This window comes from Lytechinus variegatus, chromosome 18, assembly GCF_018143015.1.
Source record: "Lytechinus variegatus isolate NC3 chromosome 18, Lvar_3.0, whole genome shotgun sequence".
Lineage (NCBI taxonomy): Eukaryota > Metazoa > Echinodermata > Echinoidea > Temnopleuroida > Toxopneustidae > Lytechinus > Lytechinus variegatus.
In genome coordinates this window covers 14,957,538-14,974,168 of record NC_054757.1, presented here as the reverse complement: position 1 = coordinate 14,974,168, position 16,631 = coordinate 14,957,538, and the positions used below count along the sequence as shown (strand labels likewise).

Here is a 16,631-nt window from a genome sequence, read left to right as displayed (position 1 = left end):
AGAAGAAAAATGCACACTTAAATCACTGTAACTTCATGAATAAAAGACACATACTGACTCATTTAGGAGCTGGTTTCCAGTCACACACCGTATAAGCGGTCATTCAAAACATACATTTGGCAAAGGCTCTTCACTTGCTTCCATCGTGTGATTGAAACGTCAAATTTAAATGATACGAAACTGAGACTTGTAATCGATAAGTTCCGAATAATCCATTCTGTTTATTGTCATTTGTGTATTTACATTGTGTGTTTCAAACGAGAATTGTTTAGTCGTATGGCAACATGCATAAAATTTGGTTCTTTTTTCCCCAAAATGCACAGTAAATTGTTACAAACTACAAAAAAAACGACATCATCTTCTGGTAATCAACCTTTTCCCTCGTATTATTTTCAAATCATCTTCAATAATCCAGTCATTCTGCACAACCTCAAAATTATATAATGCTTCTTAAGGGGATTCTCATCATTTTTATTGTTTACGTTTTCGCTTTTGCTGGCAATTTTTTTTAAAGATAATTATATTGTAATCAGCAAACCTATAGATTATCAAACATTAAAAATGGGGTAAGGGGGGGGGTTAATGTCACAATTTCTACTTTTTAACAATACACAATGTGTCCTCGGGACGTTTTTCCCCAGCACGAAAGTATCATTCTCCCCCCCCCCCCCAACCCCCACCACCCCCCCCCCCGTCACATAAAATCTTCGCTCCTTACGCTGACATATAGCTGCCTATACACAGCAAACGCGGAGTGGGGTCGACTGGTGATTGAGAATACAATTTAGCTCCTTGATAATTCGTTGGAATGATTGCTTCGGCGAAACTTAGTTGGGGCGCCCTGGATAATATGCCTCTGAATCTACCAGAAAGTGTAAAAGTTAGTTTACATTAAATACAAATATGTCTGACCTATACATTTCAGTGAAAACGTACATGACCAAGGCAGAATGATAATGCTGCGCACGTGGCGCCCGATATAGGGCTTCATCTTCATAGGCGGATCCAGCTTTTGGCGAAAGGGGGGGCGCACTGCCGAGCGGCGCACATATTTTTGCACTTCACCGGCGCCATAAAAGAAAATGTTGAAAAAGAAAAAGGGGTAATGCCTGACCCTGTCAAAACACGCACACGCACACACACACACACACACATGCATATATATATATATATATATATATATATATATATATATATATATATATGACTCATATCATATAGATATACATATATATATATATATATATATATATATATATATGACTCATATCATATAGATATACATGACTCATGAGATAGAGACACATATTTCACCGACAAATTAATGCGAGCGCGAAGCGCGAGCTGAAATTTTTAAAGTATACTGACCTGGAAACAGGAAAAAGGTGCCTGTTTAGGACTGTTTGTAGTAACTCATGAGGAGGATACATATCTCACTACACAGATAATGCGAGTGCCGAGGGCGAGCTGAAATTTACTTATATTCTGACCAGAAAGCTTGATATTCTAAGCATTCTTGGTACCAATGATTAAGATGGGTATCTAAAAAAAAATGCGAGCGCGAAGCGCGAGCTTAAAATTTTGATATTTCGATCTGAAAACATTTTAATGTACATTTTAATGAAAACAGTTTAATGTACGTTTTAATAAAGAACAAGATTATATCCAACAAAAGATTATTGCAAATCGAAGCGGGAGTTCTTTTGAGGTTCAGAACTAAAAACGGGACATTCTATTCACCTATTTAATCATGAAAAGTATGGGGTTTTGCTACAAAAATGATGCGAGCGCGAAGCGCGAGCTGAAAATTTTTATGTTCGATTTTTAATAAAGAACGAGTTGTGTAGCTCAATCTCGTTTGCTGATTTCTGTGTAACATTACCATCTTATTGTTTTTGCACATGCGGAATTATTGGGGAGGGCAAAACGATCATTCTTGACCGCGGCGCCGACCTAGATTTGGTTAGCAATAGGCCCTTCTTCATTATTCTACCGGCGCTTATTTATTGAAATCAGGGGACGCTGATCATTCTTGACCGGCGCCGATTTAAATTTAGGTGGCGCCGGTTAAGACAAAGGCAGCGCCGATTTGTCTTGACCGGCGCCGATTTAAACAAGTAGTACTAATTATTTTTACCGACGTTACGTAAGATTCAGGCAGCGGCAATCCATAATCGACTGGCGCCGATCTAGAACCAGGAGGCGCCGATTATTCTTGACTGGCGCCGATTTTTAACCAGGTGGTGCTGATTATTCTTGATCGGCGCCGGTTAAGAACTCAGGCAGCGCCGATTTGTCTTGACCGGCGCCGATTTAAACAAGTAGTACTAATTATTTTTACCGACGTTACGTAAGATTCAGGCAGCGGCAATCCATAATCGACTGGCGCCGATCTAGAACCAGGAGGCGCCGATTATTCTTGACTGGCGCCGATTTTTAACCAGGTGGTGCTGATTATTCTTGATCGGCGCCGGTTAAGACTCTGGCAGTGCCGATTTTTCTTGACTGGCGCCGATTTATAACTAAATAGCGCTGATAATTCTTGTCCGGCGCCGATTTAGATTAAGGTGGCGCTGATTATTCTTGATTGGCGCCAGTTATATGGAGGCAGCGCACTGCTACCGGCGAAGTTGTTGGGAAAAGGGTAGTTAAAAGAAAAAATAAGGAAGATGATATGATTACGCTTTGCTGGGATAGTCTTTCCTTTACTGTTGCTAATGTTATATCAGTGTATATTTTTTTTAAGCAGCGCCTTTTCCCTTTCTTTCCTTTATTTTTGATTTTTCAAGCGGCGCCTTTTCTTTCTTTTACTTTTTTTATTTTCTTTATTTTGAGCGGCGCCTTCGGCGCCGCTCAAATAATAGGGGGGGCGCGCGCACCCTGCGCACCCCCCCTGGATCCGCCGATGATCTTTGAGTGAAGAATAATCTCGGGGATAGACATTATCATTCGCATCGTTGACACTTTCTCTCGCGATCTGTTACTTACAATTTACATGTATTTGCCATAAAGACGGACAAACGCATGTTACAAAAAACACAAAATTTCGGGAAAAAATGATATCCAATCCAACATCTTCACACTGGTCACTGCACTGCAACTCCCGATTACAAGTGGTGCAACTTTCCAACCAATCGACTTGCGCGCCCTGGAATTCCGGAATTTACATATTGCAATACAGTATGACAGAGGTGCATTTGTGCGAACACAAAGGCCATGAGCGTAAGTTAAAATATAGTTTTGACTAGATCTAGCCCTTGAAATTGACTACATTGTACCAATCCAGTAAATATAACCATCAAAAAAAAAAAAAATCCGGCGAAAATAGGGGGGGCGCGCGCCCGGGGCGCCCCCCTCTGGATCCGCCACTGACAAAGATTAGCGATGGATTGCAAATATCAAAGAACCGCACTGATTGGTCTCTGATCAGTATTTAAGCCTAATGCGCGTGTAACATTGATACTGATTGGTCAGTTCATTTAGCGATTGATCGCTAATCTTTGTGTTACGGAGCCCTGGATTTGGTTTCGTACTGTGACTGTAACATCGTGGAATACATGTGAAAATGGTCATGAGAGATGATTGATGCAGCAGCTAGTGAGAAGAGGAAATGAGGGTTGTGGGATTTCCGACATGGCAATCATTCTTGAAAGGCAGATCATGGAGTAGTAGGTCCATGAAGGGCAGATAAACATATTCCCAAAATAATCTCGAGTTCAAGGACCGTGTTCTAGCCGTGCAGTTTCGAATATTTTTTAGGTATTTGGCATGGATCTATTCACAGAGGATTATTCTATTGTTACTGGGGGTGCTGAACATTGTCACAGCACCCCAGTAACAATACACACTAAGAAATAAAGGTTCAAAATTGAACCCCGAAAGGTTGATGCAAAATCAGCACCCTATGGGTTCAAAAATTGAACCCCTGATTTGGGGTTCAAAAATTGATCCCTGCGGTTGGGGTTTATTTTTGCACCCTGCAGGTTCAAAACTGCACCCCTAAATTTTTAATTGACTCCCTAGGGGTGCAGTTTTAAACCCGCAGGGTGCAAAAAATAAATGAACCCCAACCGCAGGGTTCAATTTTTGAACCCCAAATCAGGGGTTCAATATTTGAACCATGCACAGGGTGCTGATTTTGCATCAACCTTTCGGGGTTCAATTTTGAACCTTTATTTCTTAGTGTGTAGATAATCATCCGTGGCCAGATTCATGGTTTTGGGGTGCTTTTCTGATAGCTATTGCAGATTGCAGGAGCGAATCCATGCAGAGTCGTACTTATACGAGGTGCAAATTTGCGCGAAAAAAATTGGCAAGCGCCTCCTCGACTCAATGATTTTAACCGTACATAATTATAAACTTTATTTCTTCCCGATATAAGCTCTTTATGGCCCATTCATGGAAAGACCAAACTACCTGTACTGTGCATGGCTTGTCTTCTAAGTCTATAATGAATACGGTTCATGAATTTATGATTTAATCGTAACCATGGCAACGAGCTCATTCAATTAGAGCGCCTCTCAAACAAACATTGGCAATATTGAATCCCCTTTTACACGTTTTATGACGGAACTTGATAAGTATATAAGTGCGTTATAATTATGATGGTCGATTCTTGAACGCAGGCCTCATTTGCCGTTGTCTGGTCGAATCATTTACACTTATAAAAACACCTTATAATTTGCAAAATTAAGTTTGGGCTTGAATGTGAATTGGATGCTTGACAACATACTAGTCTGTAGTGTGGCCAACTGGATATAACTAAATCATGGGAAACAGGTGAAGTTTCATGAGCCAATTAAATTCGAGATAATAGAGCTCTACTGGAAACGATTTGATCGTGTTGGGGGTCAACATAATTGAATCACATATTGATTTACAGGTGTATACAAAATTTATATTTTACTTCCTGCCAAAGATTTCTTTTAAAGTATCTACATTATGGATTAAATTTGACCGCTTAAAAGGAGCAGAGGTGATTACGCTGTTAAATGAGGATTTCTCACCGACGCAAATCATAATAATCATAATCAAATTGAAATTCGAATTATAGGTTATTGCAAATCAAGGTCACACGATTCCTAACGAAAAACGATCGAATATGGATGTCTTTAAGTAATTATGATGAACCAATACTGGAGACCCATCATTGGAAATGATTCGGAAAGGTGTCGCTCCAATGATTCCGCAAATTGGCAATATATTTCCCTCGTGGATGAGTAAAAACAAATCCTTAATGACCCAATGAGGGAAGTGTGAACGGTGGAGGGGAGGGTATGTTTGAGCTGTAGAGTTCTGGTGGCAGAGTTAACCTTGTGCCATTATGAGCAACACCAATTGCTCCTTCTACCACAAATCAGTGGCGTAATGGGGGGATCCAAGGGGCCAGACATGGGTGAAACTTTTTGACCTTTTTGATACAAAAATCAAATCTTGTGACAGATTTTGACACAATATTCAGGAATAATGTCATATTCACCTCTGTCCTTTCCCTTTCTCCTTTTTTCTTGGTCGTGAAAGGTTTGAAGATTCATGGCCCCAAAGCACCTATCTGTACGCCATTGCCACCAATACTGTCACTCTTATTCTACTACTACTGTTATACTACTACAATACTATTACTACTACACTCTAAACAAATATTTTTGTGCTCCATGAGGGTAATTATGTGTCCAACCAACATTGGGCATTTCTTTTGGGCATTTTTATTTATCCAGTGTGATGAAAATTTTGCCCATTCTAAAGTAATTGCTGCTTATTTTTTAACCTAACTTGACAATATATGCTTCCCACATTGGGTAAAATACTGCCCCAACTTGGTATGAAACATAATTACCCTGTTGGTGGTAAGAAATTTTACCTCTTTATGTTAAGAATATAGGATAACGTTGTCAGCATTCAGGTGTGCGGCATAAGCGTACAGGATTTTTCAAGACCAACCCCCCCCCCCCCAAAAAAAAAGAGAAAACGGAAGAGAGAACGGTGAAATAGGATATAATTTTCTGAATATTATGTTGAAATCTATCACAAAGTTGGATTTTCGTAATAAAAATGTAAAATATTTAACCCACTCGATTCGCTCGCTCGCCACTAGTAAATTTTACGCGATAGCCCCTAATTTTTTTTTGGCTCATTGCATTGCGTCTCCGGTGTACGGTGCACTCTTCAAAGACACAAATTATATCATCATTAACATAAATGAACAGTAAGGGTCCAAGGAGAGATCCCAGGGGTACTCCCTTCGAAATGGCACTTTTTTCAGATAAAATTCCTCTTTGTTTTTCTGTTCGTCATATAAGTTTTGAACCAATGGAATCCATTCGAAGATATACCACTGTTCAGATAAGAGAATTGCATGATCGACGAGGTCGAATGCCTTTCGAATGTCGATACATTTTTCTACCCGATTGCTTATAGAGCAAGCTTGCTTATTTGTAAACAACCAGAGGACCGAATGTTTTTTTTTCTCCGGAAAACCCATGATCACTAAATTTATCGATATATTTTTTTGGATTGCAAAGATTACTAATGATTTATGATTCAAGTTTATGATTTATAATCGAAATTTTATATCACATGCATTGTTTTACTTTAATTTACAAATTTATTATGTATGAATTATATACGTTTGTTGGAAATGAGACAAAATAAAAACTGAAACAAAAATATAGTAGTTAACGAAAGTAGTGCCGGCTGTAGTTATTCGTTTATTGTGTTTAATATCTGCTTTTCTTAGTACAGACATTTCCGATCAACTTTATGCTACATACTTTTTTTTTATTTCAGGTAAAATGATCGACAATTACATCCGACGATATGATACTTTAGTGAAAGAAATGTCTAGTAAACATCGCAAGGATCTCATTACATGTAAGTATGACACTTTCCAGAGACAACATTTCCAAAACCATAGTCATTTTACTATCTAACATCCCCAGTATTCCACTCAGGGGGTAACTGAGGATATACTGTAAAGGTCGAGTGTTAAATATGCAAAACCTAGCTGTTGTTTGACATACGTTCGTGTTGCATTTCAACACCGATGGCTATCACTTCAAAATCGAATGCCCCTTTTTGAGGCCGGGGTGGTTAGTTTCTGGTAGTTTAAACCAGAATCTAGTTTTATTGAGAATAATCGATTCCCTATCTCCTTGATGATGGAAAATATTGATATTTACACCAAAACCACAAGATCTCCAACGTCTGAATATGTGCTTGCTTTTCTCGTTGCTTGTTCTGGGCACCTTTGCATACCGTTATGGTAACTTTACCATCCACTGGTAACTATAACACCATGGTAACGCTGATCAACAGCCAATCAAAATCAAGGATTCCATGCAGGTTACCATTGGATGGCAAAGTTAACATAATAACTTTTATGCAACGGGCCTCAGGTCTTCAGTAATTTTGTTTTTCTGTATTTTTTTTCAATTCAATTCATTTTATTCAACCATGGACCTATTTGTAATAGGTCCATGATTCAACCCATATGAAAAATAAATCGATCACAGAAGCATGATATATAACAAAGTGGTATAGGACCAGAAAAAAAGCCTAGGCTTTTAAATACAAAGCGAAGTAATTAAATAAAATAATAAAATAAAGAAATAAAAGTGGATAATGAAAATACATAATAATAATAATAATAAACCATACAAAAAGGGACCCACACAAATGCACCCTCATACACACACACCCAGTGATTGCACCACTTCACACACAAACATAAACACACCCAGACCACAAATAGATCCTATAATTTATTTTTAGTAGTTCTATTTTGTAAAGTTTCTTAAATGATAACGCAATACTTTCCTGTATTGAGTTTTATCAATATGTTCCAAGATTTTATTCCGTTGTAGGGAAGAGTTGTTAAAGAGGGGGTAAAGCGTAATTTGGGAAGGTAAAATTGATTTATCTGACGAGTTGTTTAAGAACGCATTTTATAATTATGAGTGAATGTATTGAAAATAAAATTACAGGAAACATTTTGTTTTTAATAAGGTACATGAATGTAAGTGAATTAAGAGGGATCATTTCCTGAATAAGCTATATATTTTGTTGCTTGAATAAAGGAATAGAGCTTGAATTGACATCTGATTTACCAAATCGGTCTCACTGATTTATTTTGTAAAATATGTATTTTTTTAGGTGGGAAATTTTATTCCCCATAATATGATTACAATAATAGATATATCGTTGAAAAAGAGTATGATAAATGATTTTTTATACATTGCATGGCAAAACAAATTACAACTTTCGTAAAATACCAGCACCTTTAGAAATAGATTTAGATATTCATATATTTGTAGACCAATCGAGATATTCATAAATTATAAAACCTAGAAATTTAATATCATGTAGCTGGGAGACTGGGACACCATCAATTAATAGGTTTATGCTTCTTGTTTCAATCTTGTCTTGTCCTGTTTTGTCCTATGTACATTGTGTTTTGTTTGTTTGATTTTGTTTTTTTAATTGTTTTTCGTCCTGTCTTGTCCATTTGAATTTCGATGCGCAATTTCTGAATCTTATTTTATTCATATATACAATGAGTATGATATATTTCATTAATTTTGACACGATAGTTTAATAGTAGTAGAAGTAGCAGCATCAGCAGCAGCAGAAGCAACAGTAGTAGTAGTAGTAGTAGTAGTATACTAGTAGTAGCAGCAGCAGTAGAAATAGTAGAAGTAGTAGTAGTAGTAGTAGTATAGTAGTAGTAGTAGTAGTAGTAGTAGTAGTAGTAGTAGAAGTAGTAGTAGTAGTAGAAGTAGTAGTAGTAGTAGTAGTAGTAGTAGTAGTAGTAGTAGTAGTAGTAGTAGTAGTAGTAGTAGTAGTAGTAGTAGTAGTAGTAGTAGTAGTAGTAGTAGTAGTAGTAGTAGTAGTATAGTAGTAGTAGTAGTAGTAGTAGTAGTAGTAGTAGTAGTAGTAGTAGTAGTAGTAGTAGTAGTAGTAGTAGTAGTAGTAGTAGTAGTAGTAGTAGTAGTAGTAGTAGTAGTGTTTTGTAATATCAAGCGAAAGTTCAAAATGTCATAACTTAATTTTATTTTGATTTCACATAATTTTCAGTGGAATGCTTTGATTTTGTTCTTTTTATTCAAATCAACTTGTTGTTAGGGTTGACTTGCCCTTTAATATCATAATATCAGGAGCATTTAAGGAATGCTTATCTAAATATGAGCAGTTGGATATAATTTGTACGTGATCTTCAGCAATTGCGTGCAGGCCTGAAATCCGAAGTGGAAGGTGGCGTTATTTCTAGTTGAATTGATTTGAGTCATTAAATATGGAAGACGTTTGGTATATGGAAGACGTTTGGTCTTCCAAATTATAATAATGTCGCTCAAAAAGATGCAGGGGAGCACGAAATCGCAAATCTGAAAATTAGATGACATATTCTGGATGATTACATTGACAGACGATATCAATATCCAACTTCATGGTCAAATCTGTCAGTCTGTAATGGTGATATAGTCGTGATCTGGACGTAAGTAGTTATTTGTTCGGTAAACCCTACATCAATTCGTCACATATTGGCGTGGATGATATGCGATTTGCCCAACAAATAACTACCGTACGTCCAGATCTAGACTAATGGTGATTTGGCGGTGGCATGAAAACGTTACTTTGTTAATGAGGAATACAGCAGTGATAATTTATTTGATCATAATTATTATCATAGACTAGTTGCTCTATTAATAACGCCCCAGCGCGATGCGTGGTGTGTTACCCACAAAAATGAATATCACAGACTAGTATAACCAATGGCGGCGCTTAAGAAGGAGGACGACCGACCCCCGCCCCCCCCCCCCCCCCTTTCCTTCTCCTTCTCCTGAATTTCAAGAAATTGAAGTAGAGGGGGAAATGTAGAAAGCGGGAGAGAATTAAGAACATAGAAGAGCATACAAGGAGAGATATACACTGTAATTCAATTCAGTAAAATAAAATAGGTTGTCTCCGCCACCGCCCCTAACCATCAAAATACACTGCATGTATAGCGCCACCCCTGGTGTTGCCCACTGGATGTTACCCATAATTAAATGCCGAAAACAGACAGTCTCATATCGTTATTCTGAATGAACTCGTGACACATCCGCAAAGCTGCGATACAATTTGATCCCTATGAACTTCTAAGCGATAAAACATATGCATCGCTTCTTATCTTTATACTGCTATAGCCGGCACATAGGCCTACTTCATCTTCATGTGTGACGAAAGAATAGGCAATGACAGTAACATATGTAATCTAAATAAGCGCATCGGTCTCACATGCAGCATGGACCTATACAGTAGGAACCGGCAAAGGATTTTGAAAGTGGGGCTAATAGGACTGGAGGGGAGGGGGTGCTGGTTCGAAAATTTGATGCAAGATATATGTATTAAAGAGTAGTTCAGTTGAATGCCTTAAAAAGGGCCATACCGGGGGGGGGGGGGGTCGCTGCTGATGGGAATCGAACCCCGGACTTCATGCAGCGGACTGCCACGGCACCTCCCCGAAATAGCATGGTCAACGAAAAAAGTGGTATGGTGAAGCTCCCATCCCCCGGTTCCGGTTTCAATCTACTGTAAATATTCATTCATTTCTTTAAAAAAAAATGATAAACCATACATTCTTTGTCCATTAATCCTGGATAATGATTACGTTCATGCGGGATTTTTTCCGCAACAAAACAGTGCATGGGAGAGATAAATGCATGGGTATTACGATGAGCGGGGGGAGGGGTATCAGGAAAATTGGCCGTGATCTTTAAAACGATGTTAACCCCAAGGCCATATATTGCGGTGTGAATTATTGAAGACAGTAAAACATCGTGCCAGAAGGAGATGATTGAGGGATAAATCGTCAGAGATTGTCACGTGGCACGACCCCGAAGGGATATTTAAAAACATCTTGGAGTAATATATCGCACAATAATATCGTGATTGGGCTTTCATACGGTGCTATGCATGTTTAAAGAGAAAGTCGATTCCCATTGACTGATATTCTCACTTATCAGATTATAATAAGAGGCAGATCGTGGATAGACTATCTTTCATGTCAGTAATTCTTACAAGGCCTATTTGATTACCATGATATCCGAATCTTTTTGTAATCATATTGATCGTACGTGGAAAGACAACTAAAAAGACAAGGAAAAACAAACAGTTTCATATCGCAACTATTATAAAGGAAACACCTCTCCGTTTTCTTTATTTTTCCGATCCAGAATACAAAGAAAAAAGACAAATACATACATATATAAGAATGAGAGAAACAACAAAATGGAATCGGCTGGATAACCCATATTCAGCTGACAGGCACGACACTGCTGGCACTGGCGTAAATCCCGGGGGATATATCCCCCAGTTTTCGAGGAGGGGGGATGGCCTGCACAAACATCCCCCCCCCACACTTTTTACGAAAGAAATGAAAAAAAATCACAAGATAATTGTTTTATTGGTGAAAATTCTTCCTAAAATCCCGCTTAACAAATAAAACAATATTATTGAATCATAAAATGCAAATAGAGAGCCAGTTCACCATTTCCAAACGAAATACATATGTCCTTATTATAACATTGAAGGGAAACCCCCGTTTCTTCCAATTCAACAATGTTGGGGTCTTTGGGAAGGGATTAAGATGGAAGGTGAAACAATTTTTAATGTAATCTCTAATAAAACCATTTAACCATCATGGGGGAAAAAAAGATAATATATTGGAGGGGTATTTGCCATATGGACATACAGTGGGGTAACTACGGGGGGGGGGGCATGGGGGCACATCCCCCCCCCCCCCCCAAACAAAAAACGGGAAAAGGAGAAAAGAGGGAGAAAGGAAGAGAAACGTAGTGGGAAATAAGAAAATATTATTCATTATAATGTTTTATTATATTTTATTATGTTATGTTACATTACATAAGAAACATTTTTATCATAACTTTATGAAACATAATTTGCCCAGGGCCTACGTCTTCATTGTTCCGGTGCTCGCATTGTCTTTTTAAAGAGATATATAAACCTGTTGTACTAAAACATCCCGTTTTCAAGTCAATATAAACCAAATATATTTCCTAGCACTTGAATTATCATTGTTTTATGTAGTGGCGTATGCTTCTTTTACATGAATCAAAAAGTGTTTGCCCCATGTTAAGGTCTTCGTATGTATGAAACATTTCCTGTCCATGATAACGTTCGCATTAGTGGATTGGTGAGATATGTATTCCTAAAATCAGTCCTTAAAATGTCCCTTCTGATCTGAATATCAAAATTTTCAGCTCGCGCTTTGCGCTAGCATCATTTGGTTAATGAAATACGTATGGTCCTTGTTAATTCCTACCAAGAAACCTTAGAATGCCCCACTTCAGGTCTGAATTATTTAAATTTTCAGCTCGGGCTTCGCGCTCGCAATATTTGATTAGTGAGATGCATATGATAATCATGATTGCAATGACTACAAAAATGTTTCATGTGTTCAGATGTAATTCTAATAAATATCAGCAAGCGCTTGGAACTCGCATTAGATGCTTATGGTGAGAAATTCATACTCTTAATGAATTCCTAAAATATATTCCTTAAAATCTCGCTGTTTGGGGTCAAAATATACAAAAATTTCAGCTCGCGCTTCGCGCTCGCATTGTTTAGCGAGACAGGTACCTATCATGATTACACAAATTTGATTATAATGTCCCTTTTAAGGTGTGAATATAAAAAATTTCAGCTCGCGCTTCGCGCTCGCATTATTTGATCAGTGAGATACATATCCGTTTAATGACATTGTCTTTAAAATGTCTCTATTAGGTCATTAGGTCAGTATAACTGGCAACTTCGCGCGCTCACTCAGTGATTTAAAAAATTTGCTGGTGCCCCAACAATGCCGTGACCCACGGTACACCACTGTGGACATATCAATGACAATACCTTGCATATCTAAAAACATGATTGGAAAAAAGCCAAAATATTTCAGTCATCCCCCACCCATCAACACGGATTTACGCCAGTGACTGCTGGTCTTCCATGGGGTCCAGAAAAGAAGCTAATTAGAACTGTTATATTTACAAGCAAACAATAAAAAATAAATAGAAAGATATGAGTGTACACGAGTAATCTATACAATCTTAACGATAAAAGACATGATCATAACTATGCTAGCAATATAATAATAATAAAAAAAGTGTTGTTAAAATTGTTAATAACATGCGATTACACATAATTAATTTAGTCGATCGCTCCCCTCCCCCTCCCTCTCTCACCCCCTGCCCTATGCCTCTTATCTCTTCCCCTCTCTTTCGAGCTTTTACAGACATATTGTGGTGATCACTGGCGGATCCAGAGGGGGGGACAGCCTGGCCCGTGCCCCCCTCCCCTTTGAGAGGCACAATTTATTTTTCATGTAAAAATGCCGTTAAAACACCAGTGTGCCCACCCTTGGATATATATATATATATATATATATATATATATATATATATATATATATATATATATATATATATATATATATATATATATATATATATATATATATATATATATATATATTGCTTGTCACTTTTTAATACTTGTCAAATTCTCCTCGGTAAATGTGCCACCTCCTTTGGAAAATGCTGGATTCGCCCCTGGTAGTTATGAAGATAAAGATATTTAAATTTTACGTAGTAGATGTATACTTTTCTCTTTTTTGCATTGATTATCAACAAAAAATACCAATGTGTGCCCGCTTTGGATACTTAAAACTCCGTAATCCTTCGGCGGAACTAGCTCTTTGCGACGATGATATTGCAGGCGCAGACCCGCGATTCTTCTGAAGGGGGTGTATTTGAGCACATTATTTGACTAACCCCACCCCCCCCCAAAAAAAAAAGAAGATAATTACTCATCCCCTTTTAGATATGATAGTGCATAACCGACGTTTTATGTTACATGAAATTCATTGGCGGCACTAAGGAGGCCCCCCCCCAAAAAAAAAAAAAAAAAATTATATCATTTTTTTTTGGGGGGATTACTGTAGAGTACATGTCCGTCCCCCTAACATTTTTGTGCACTTACTCCAACCCCACCCCCTTGGTGCCACTACCAGTGGCGTACCGTGGGTCACGGCATTGGGGGGCCCCATGCAGCAAACATTTCGAGTCACATAGAGAGCGCGCAAAGCGCGCTCAGTTGCCAGGTATACTGACCTAATAGAGACATTTTAAGGACATGCTGTGCCATTAAACGGATATGTATCTCACTGGTTAGATAATGCGAGCGCGAAGCGCGAGCTGAAAATTTTTGATATTCAGACCTACAAAGGGACATTATGAGTAATTTTTGTTGTAATCATGATATGTACCTGCCTCACTAAACAAACAATGCGACCGCAAAGCGCGAGTTGAAATTTGTGTATATATTGACCCCAAGCAGGGAATATATTTATATATAGGAATCCATTAAAGGTCAAGTCCACCTCAGAAAAATGTTGATTTAAATCAATAGAGAAAAATTAGCCAAGCACAATGCTGAAAATTTCATCATCAATATCGGATGTAAAATAAGAAAGTTATGACATTTCAAAGTTTCGCTTATTTTCAACAAAATAGTTATATGAACGAGCCAGTTACATCCAAATGAGAGAGTCGATGACGTCACTCACTCACTATTTCTTTTGTTTTTTATTGTTTGAATTATACAATATTTCATTTTTTACGAATTTGATGATTACGACCTCATTGCCTGAAGCACAAAATGTTAAAATAATGGAATTCCACGTGTTCAGGGAGGAATGAAACTTCATTTCACATGACAATGGCGAGAAAATGAAAATATTTCATATTTCATATAATAAAATACAAAAGAAATAGTGAGTGAGTGATGTCATCAACTCTCTCATTTGGATGTAACTGGCTCGTTCATATAACTATTTTGTCGAAAATAAGCAAAACTTTAAAATGCCGTAACTTTTTTATTTTACATCCGATTTTGGTGAAATTTTCAGGGTTATACTTGTTGAATTTTTCTCCTCTTATTCAAGTCAAGTTTTTGTTGGGGTGGACTTGTCCTTTAAGAGTATACATATCTCGGCATAGTCACCTAAAAGTACCATCGTTTGCTGATTTTGTTAGAATTACATCTAAACCGGCACATTTAACACTTTTTGTAGACATGGTAATCATGATTATCATACGCATCTCACTAATCAAATATTTTGGATATTCAGACCTGAAGAGGGGCTGCGAGCACGAAGCGCGAGCTGAAATTTTTATATTGTTATCAGAAAAATTGACATTTTAAGGACTGATTTTAGGAATTCATGAAGAGCAGACATCTCAAGAATCAACTAATGCTAACGTTAGCACGGACAGGAAATGCTTTATATTAAGACCTTAAATAGGGCAATCACTTAAAGTAGTCATGAAAAAGAAGCAAAGGTCACAAAATGAAATAATAATAACTCGAATTGCGGGGAAATGTATTTGGTGTACAGTATATGAAAACGGGAGGTTTTACTACAACAGGATTATATATTATTATCTCGTCTATGCAAGCACCATGCAGGAACAATAAAGACATAAGCCCTGATAAGCCCTGAGCAAATAATGTTTCATAAAGTTATGACAAAATACTTCTTATGTAATATAATATAAAATTCATAATGAACATAATTTTTTCTTTCTCCACTACGTTTCTCTTCTTTCTCCCTCTTTTTCTCCTTTTCCCCGTTTTTTTTCGCCAGTCGATCGGGGGGGGGGGGGGGGCACGTGCCCCCCATACCACCCCCCCCCCCGTAGTTACGCCACTGGCCACTACTGTTGGAAGTAATCAGTAATCCACATTTCATTTGTTCATTCAGTTATGAAATGTACATTCATATTTTCTTGCTTGATTTATTTCTCTATAAATTATCATTGTGACTCGCTTTACAGGTGACGCATCTGCATTGACATTCCAGGACAACAAGGCATTGAAAGCTCGCCTGCCCTCAAACTTCGGGGGTGAGCTGAAGTACGTCACCGCTGATTTCATCAGGGCCGTCATCCCCGACCTCAAATTCGTCGGCATCATGCGAGACCCGACGGCGAGACTCTATTCGGCGTACCTGTACTTTGAGGAGAGCAAGAAGGCGCGCAAATCACCCGAAGATTTTCACGTCCGCGTCGTAAAGGCGATGAAGGATTTCTACAATTGTGTCAAAAAGAACGACCTTCATTTTTGTACATACAGTCAAGTCATACCAGTAAGCACTTTATTCGTTGTTGTTTTATGTCACTGTCATCATGATCGTTATCGTGATTATAATTATTGTGATGATGACGATGATGATGATGATAATGATGATGTAATAATGATGATGACGATGATGATGATTATTATTATATGATGATGATGGTGATGATGATGATGATGATGATGATGGCGATGATGATGATGATGGTGATGAAGATGGTGGTGATGATGATGATCGTGATGATGATGATGGTGATGATGATGATAATGATGATGATCATGGTAATGGTGGCAATGATGGTTGGTGATGATGATGATGAGGAGGATAATGAAGATGATGATGATGATGATGACGGTAATGATGGTTGGTGATGATGATGATGATGATGATGGTGGTGATGGTGGTAATGATGATGATGGTGGTAATGATGATGATGATGATGATG

At 37.9% G+C, this 16,631-nt stretch overlaps 1 protein-coding gene across 7 annotated transcripts in view; it reads left to right on the top strand.

Moving 5' to 3' along the window:
• Positions 1-16,631, top strand: part of LOC121431820 (carbohydrate sulfotransferase 15-like) — a 42,556-nt gene that overhangs the window by 24,155 nt on the left and 1,770 nt on the right. For all 7 annotated transcript variants that reach the window (XM_041629573.1, XM_041629572.1, XM_041629569.1 and 4 more), the window contains 2 exons: positions 6,787-6,870; positions 15,885-16,195. In XM_041629573.1, the coding sequence (XP_041485507.1) occupies positions 6,787-6,870; positions 15,885-16,195 (395 nt within the window). The remainder of the gene's footprint in view (positions 1-6,786; positions 6,871-15,884; positions 16,196-16,631) is intronic.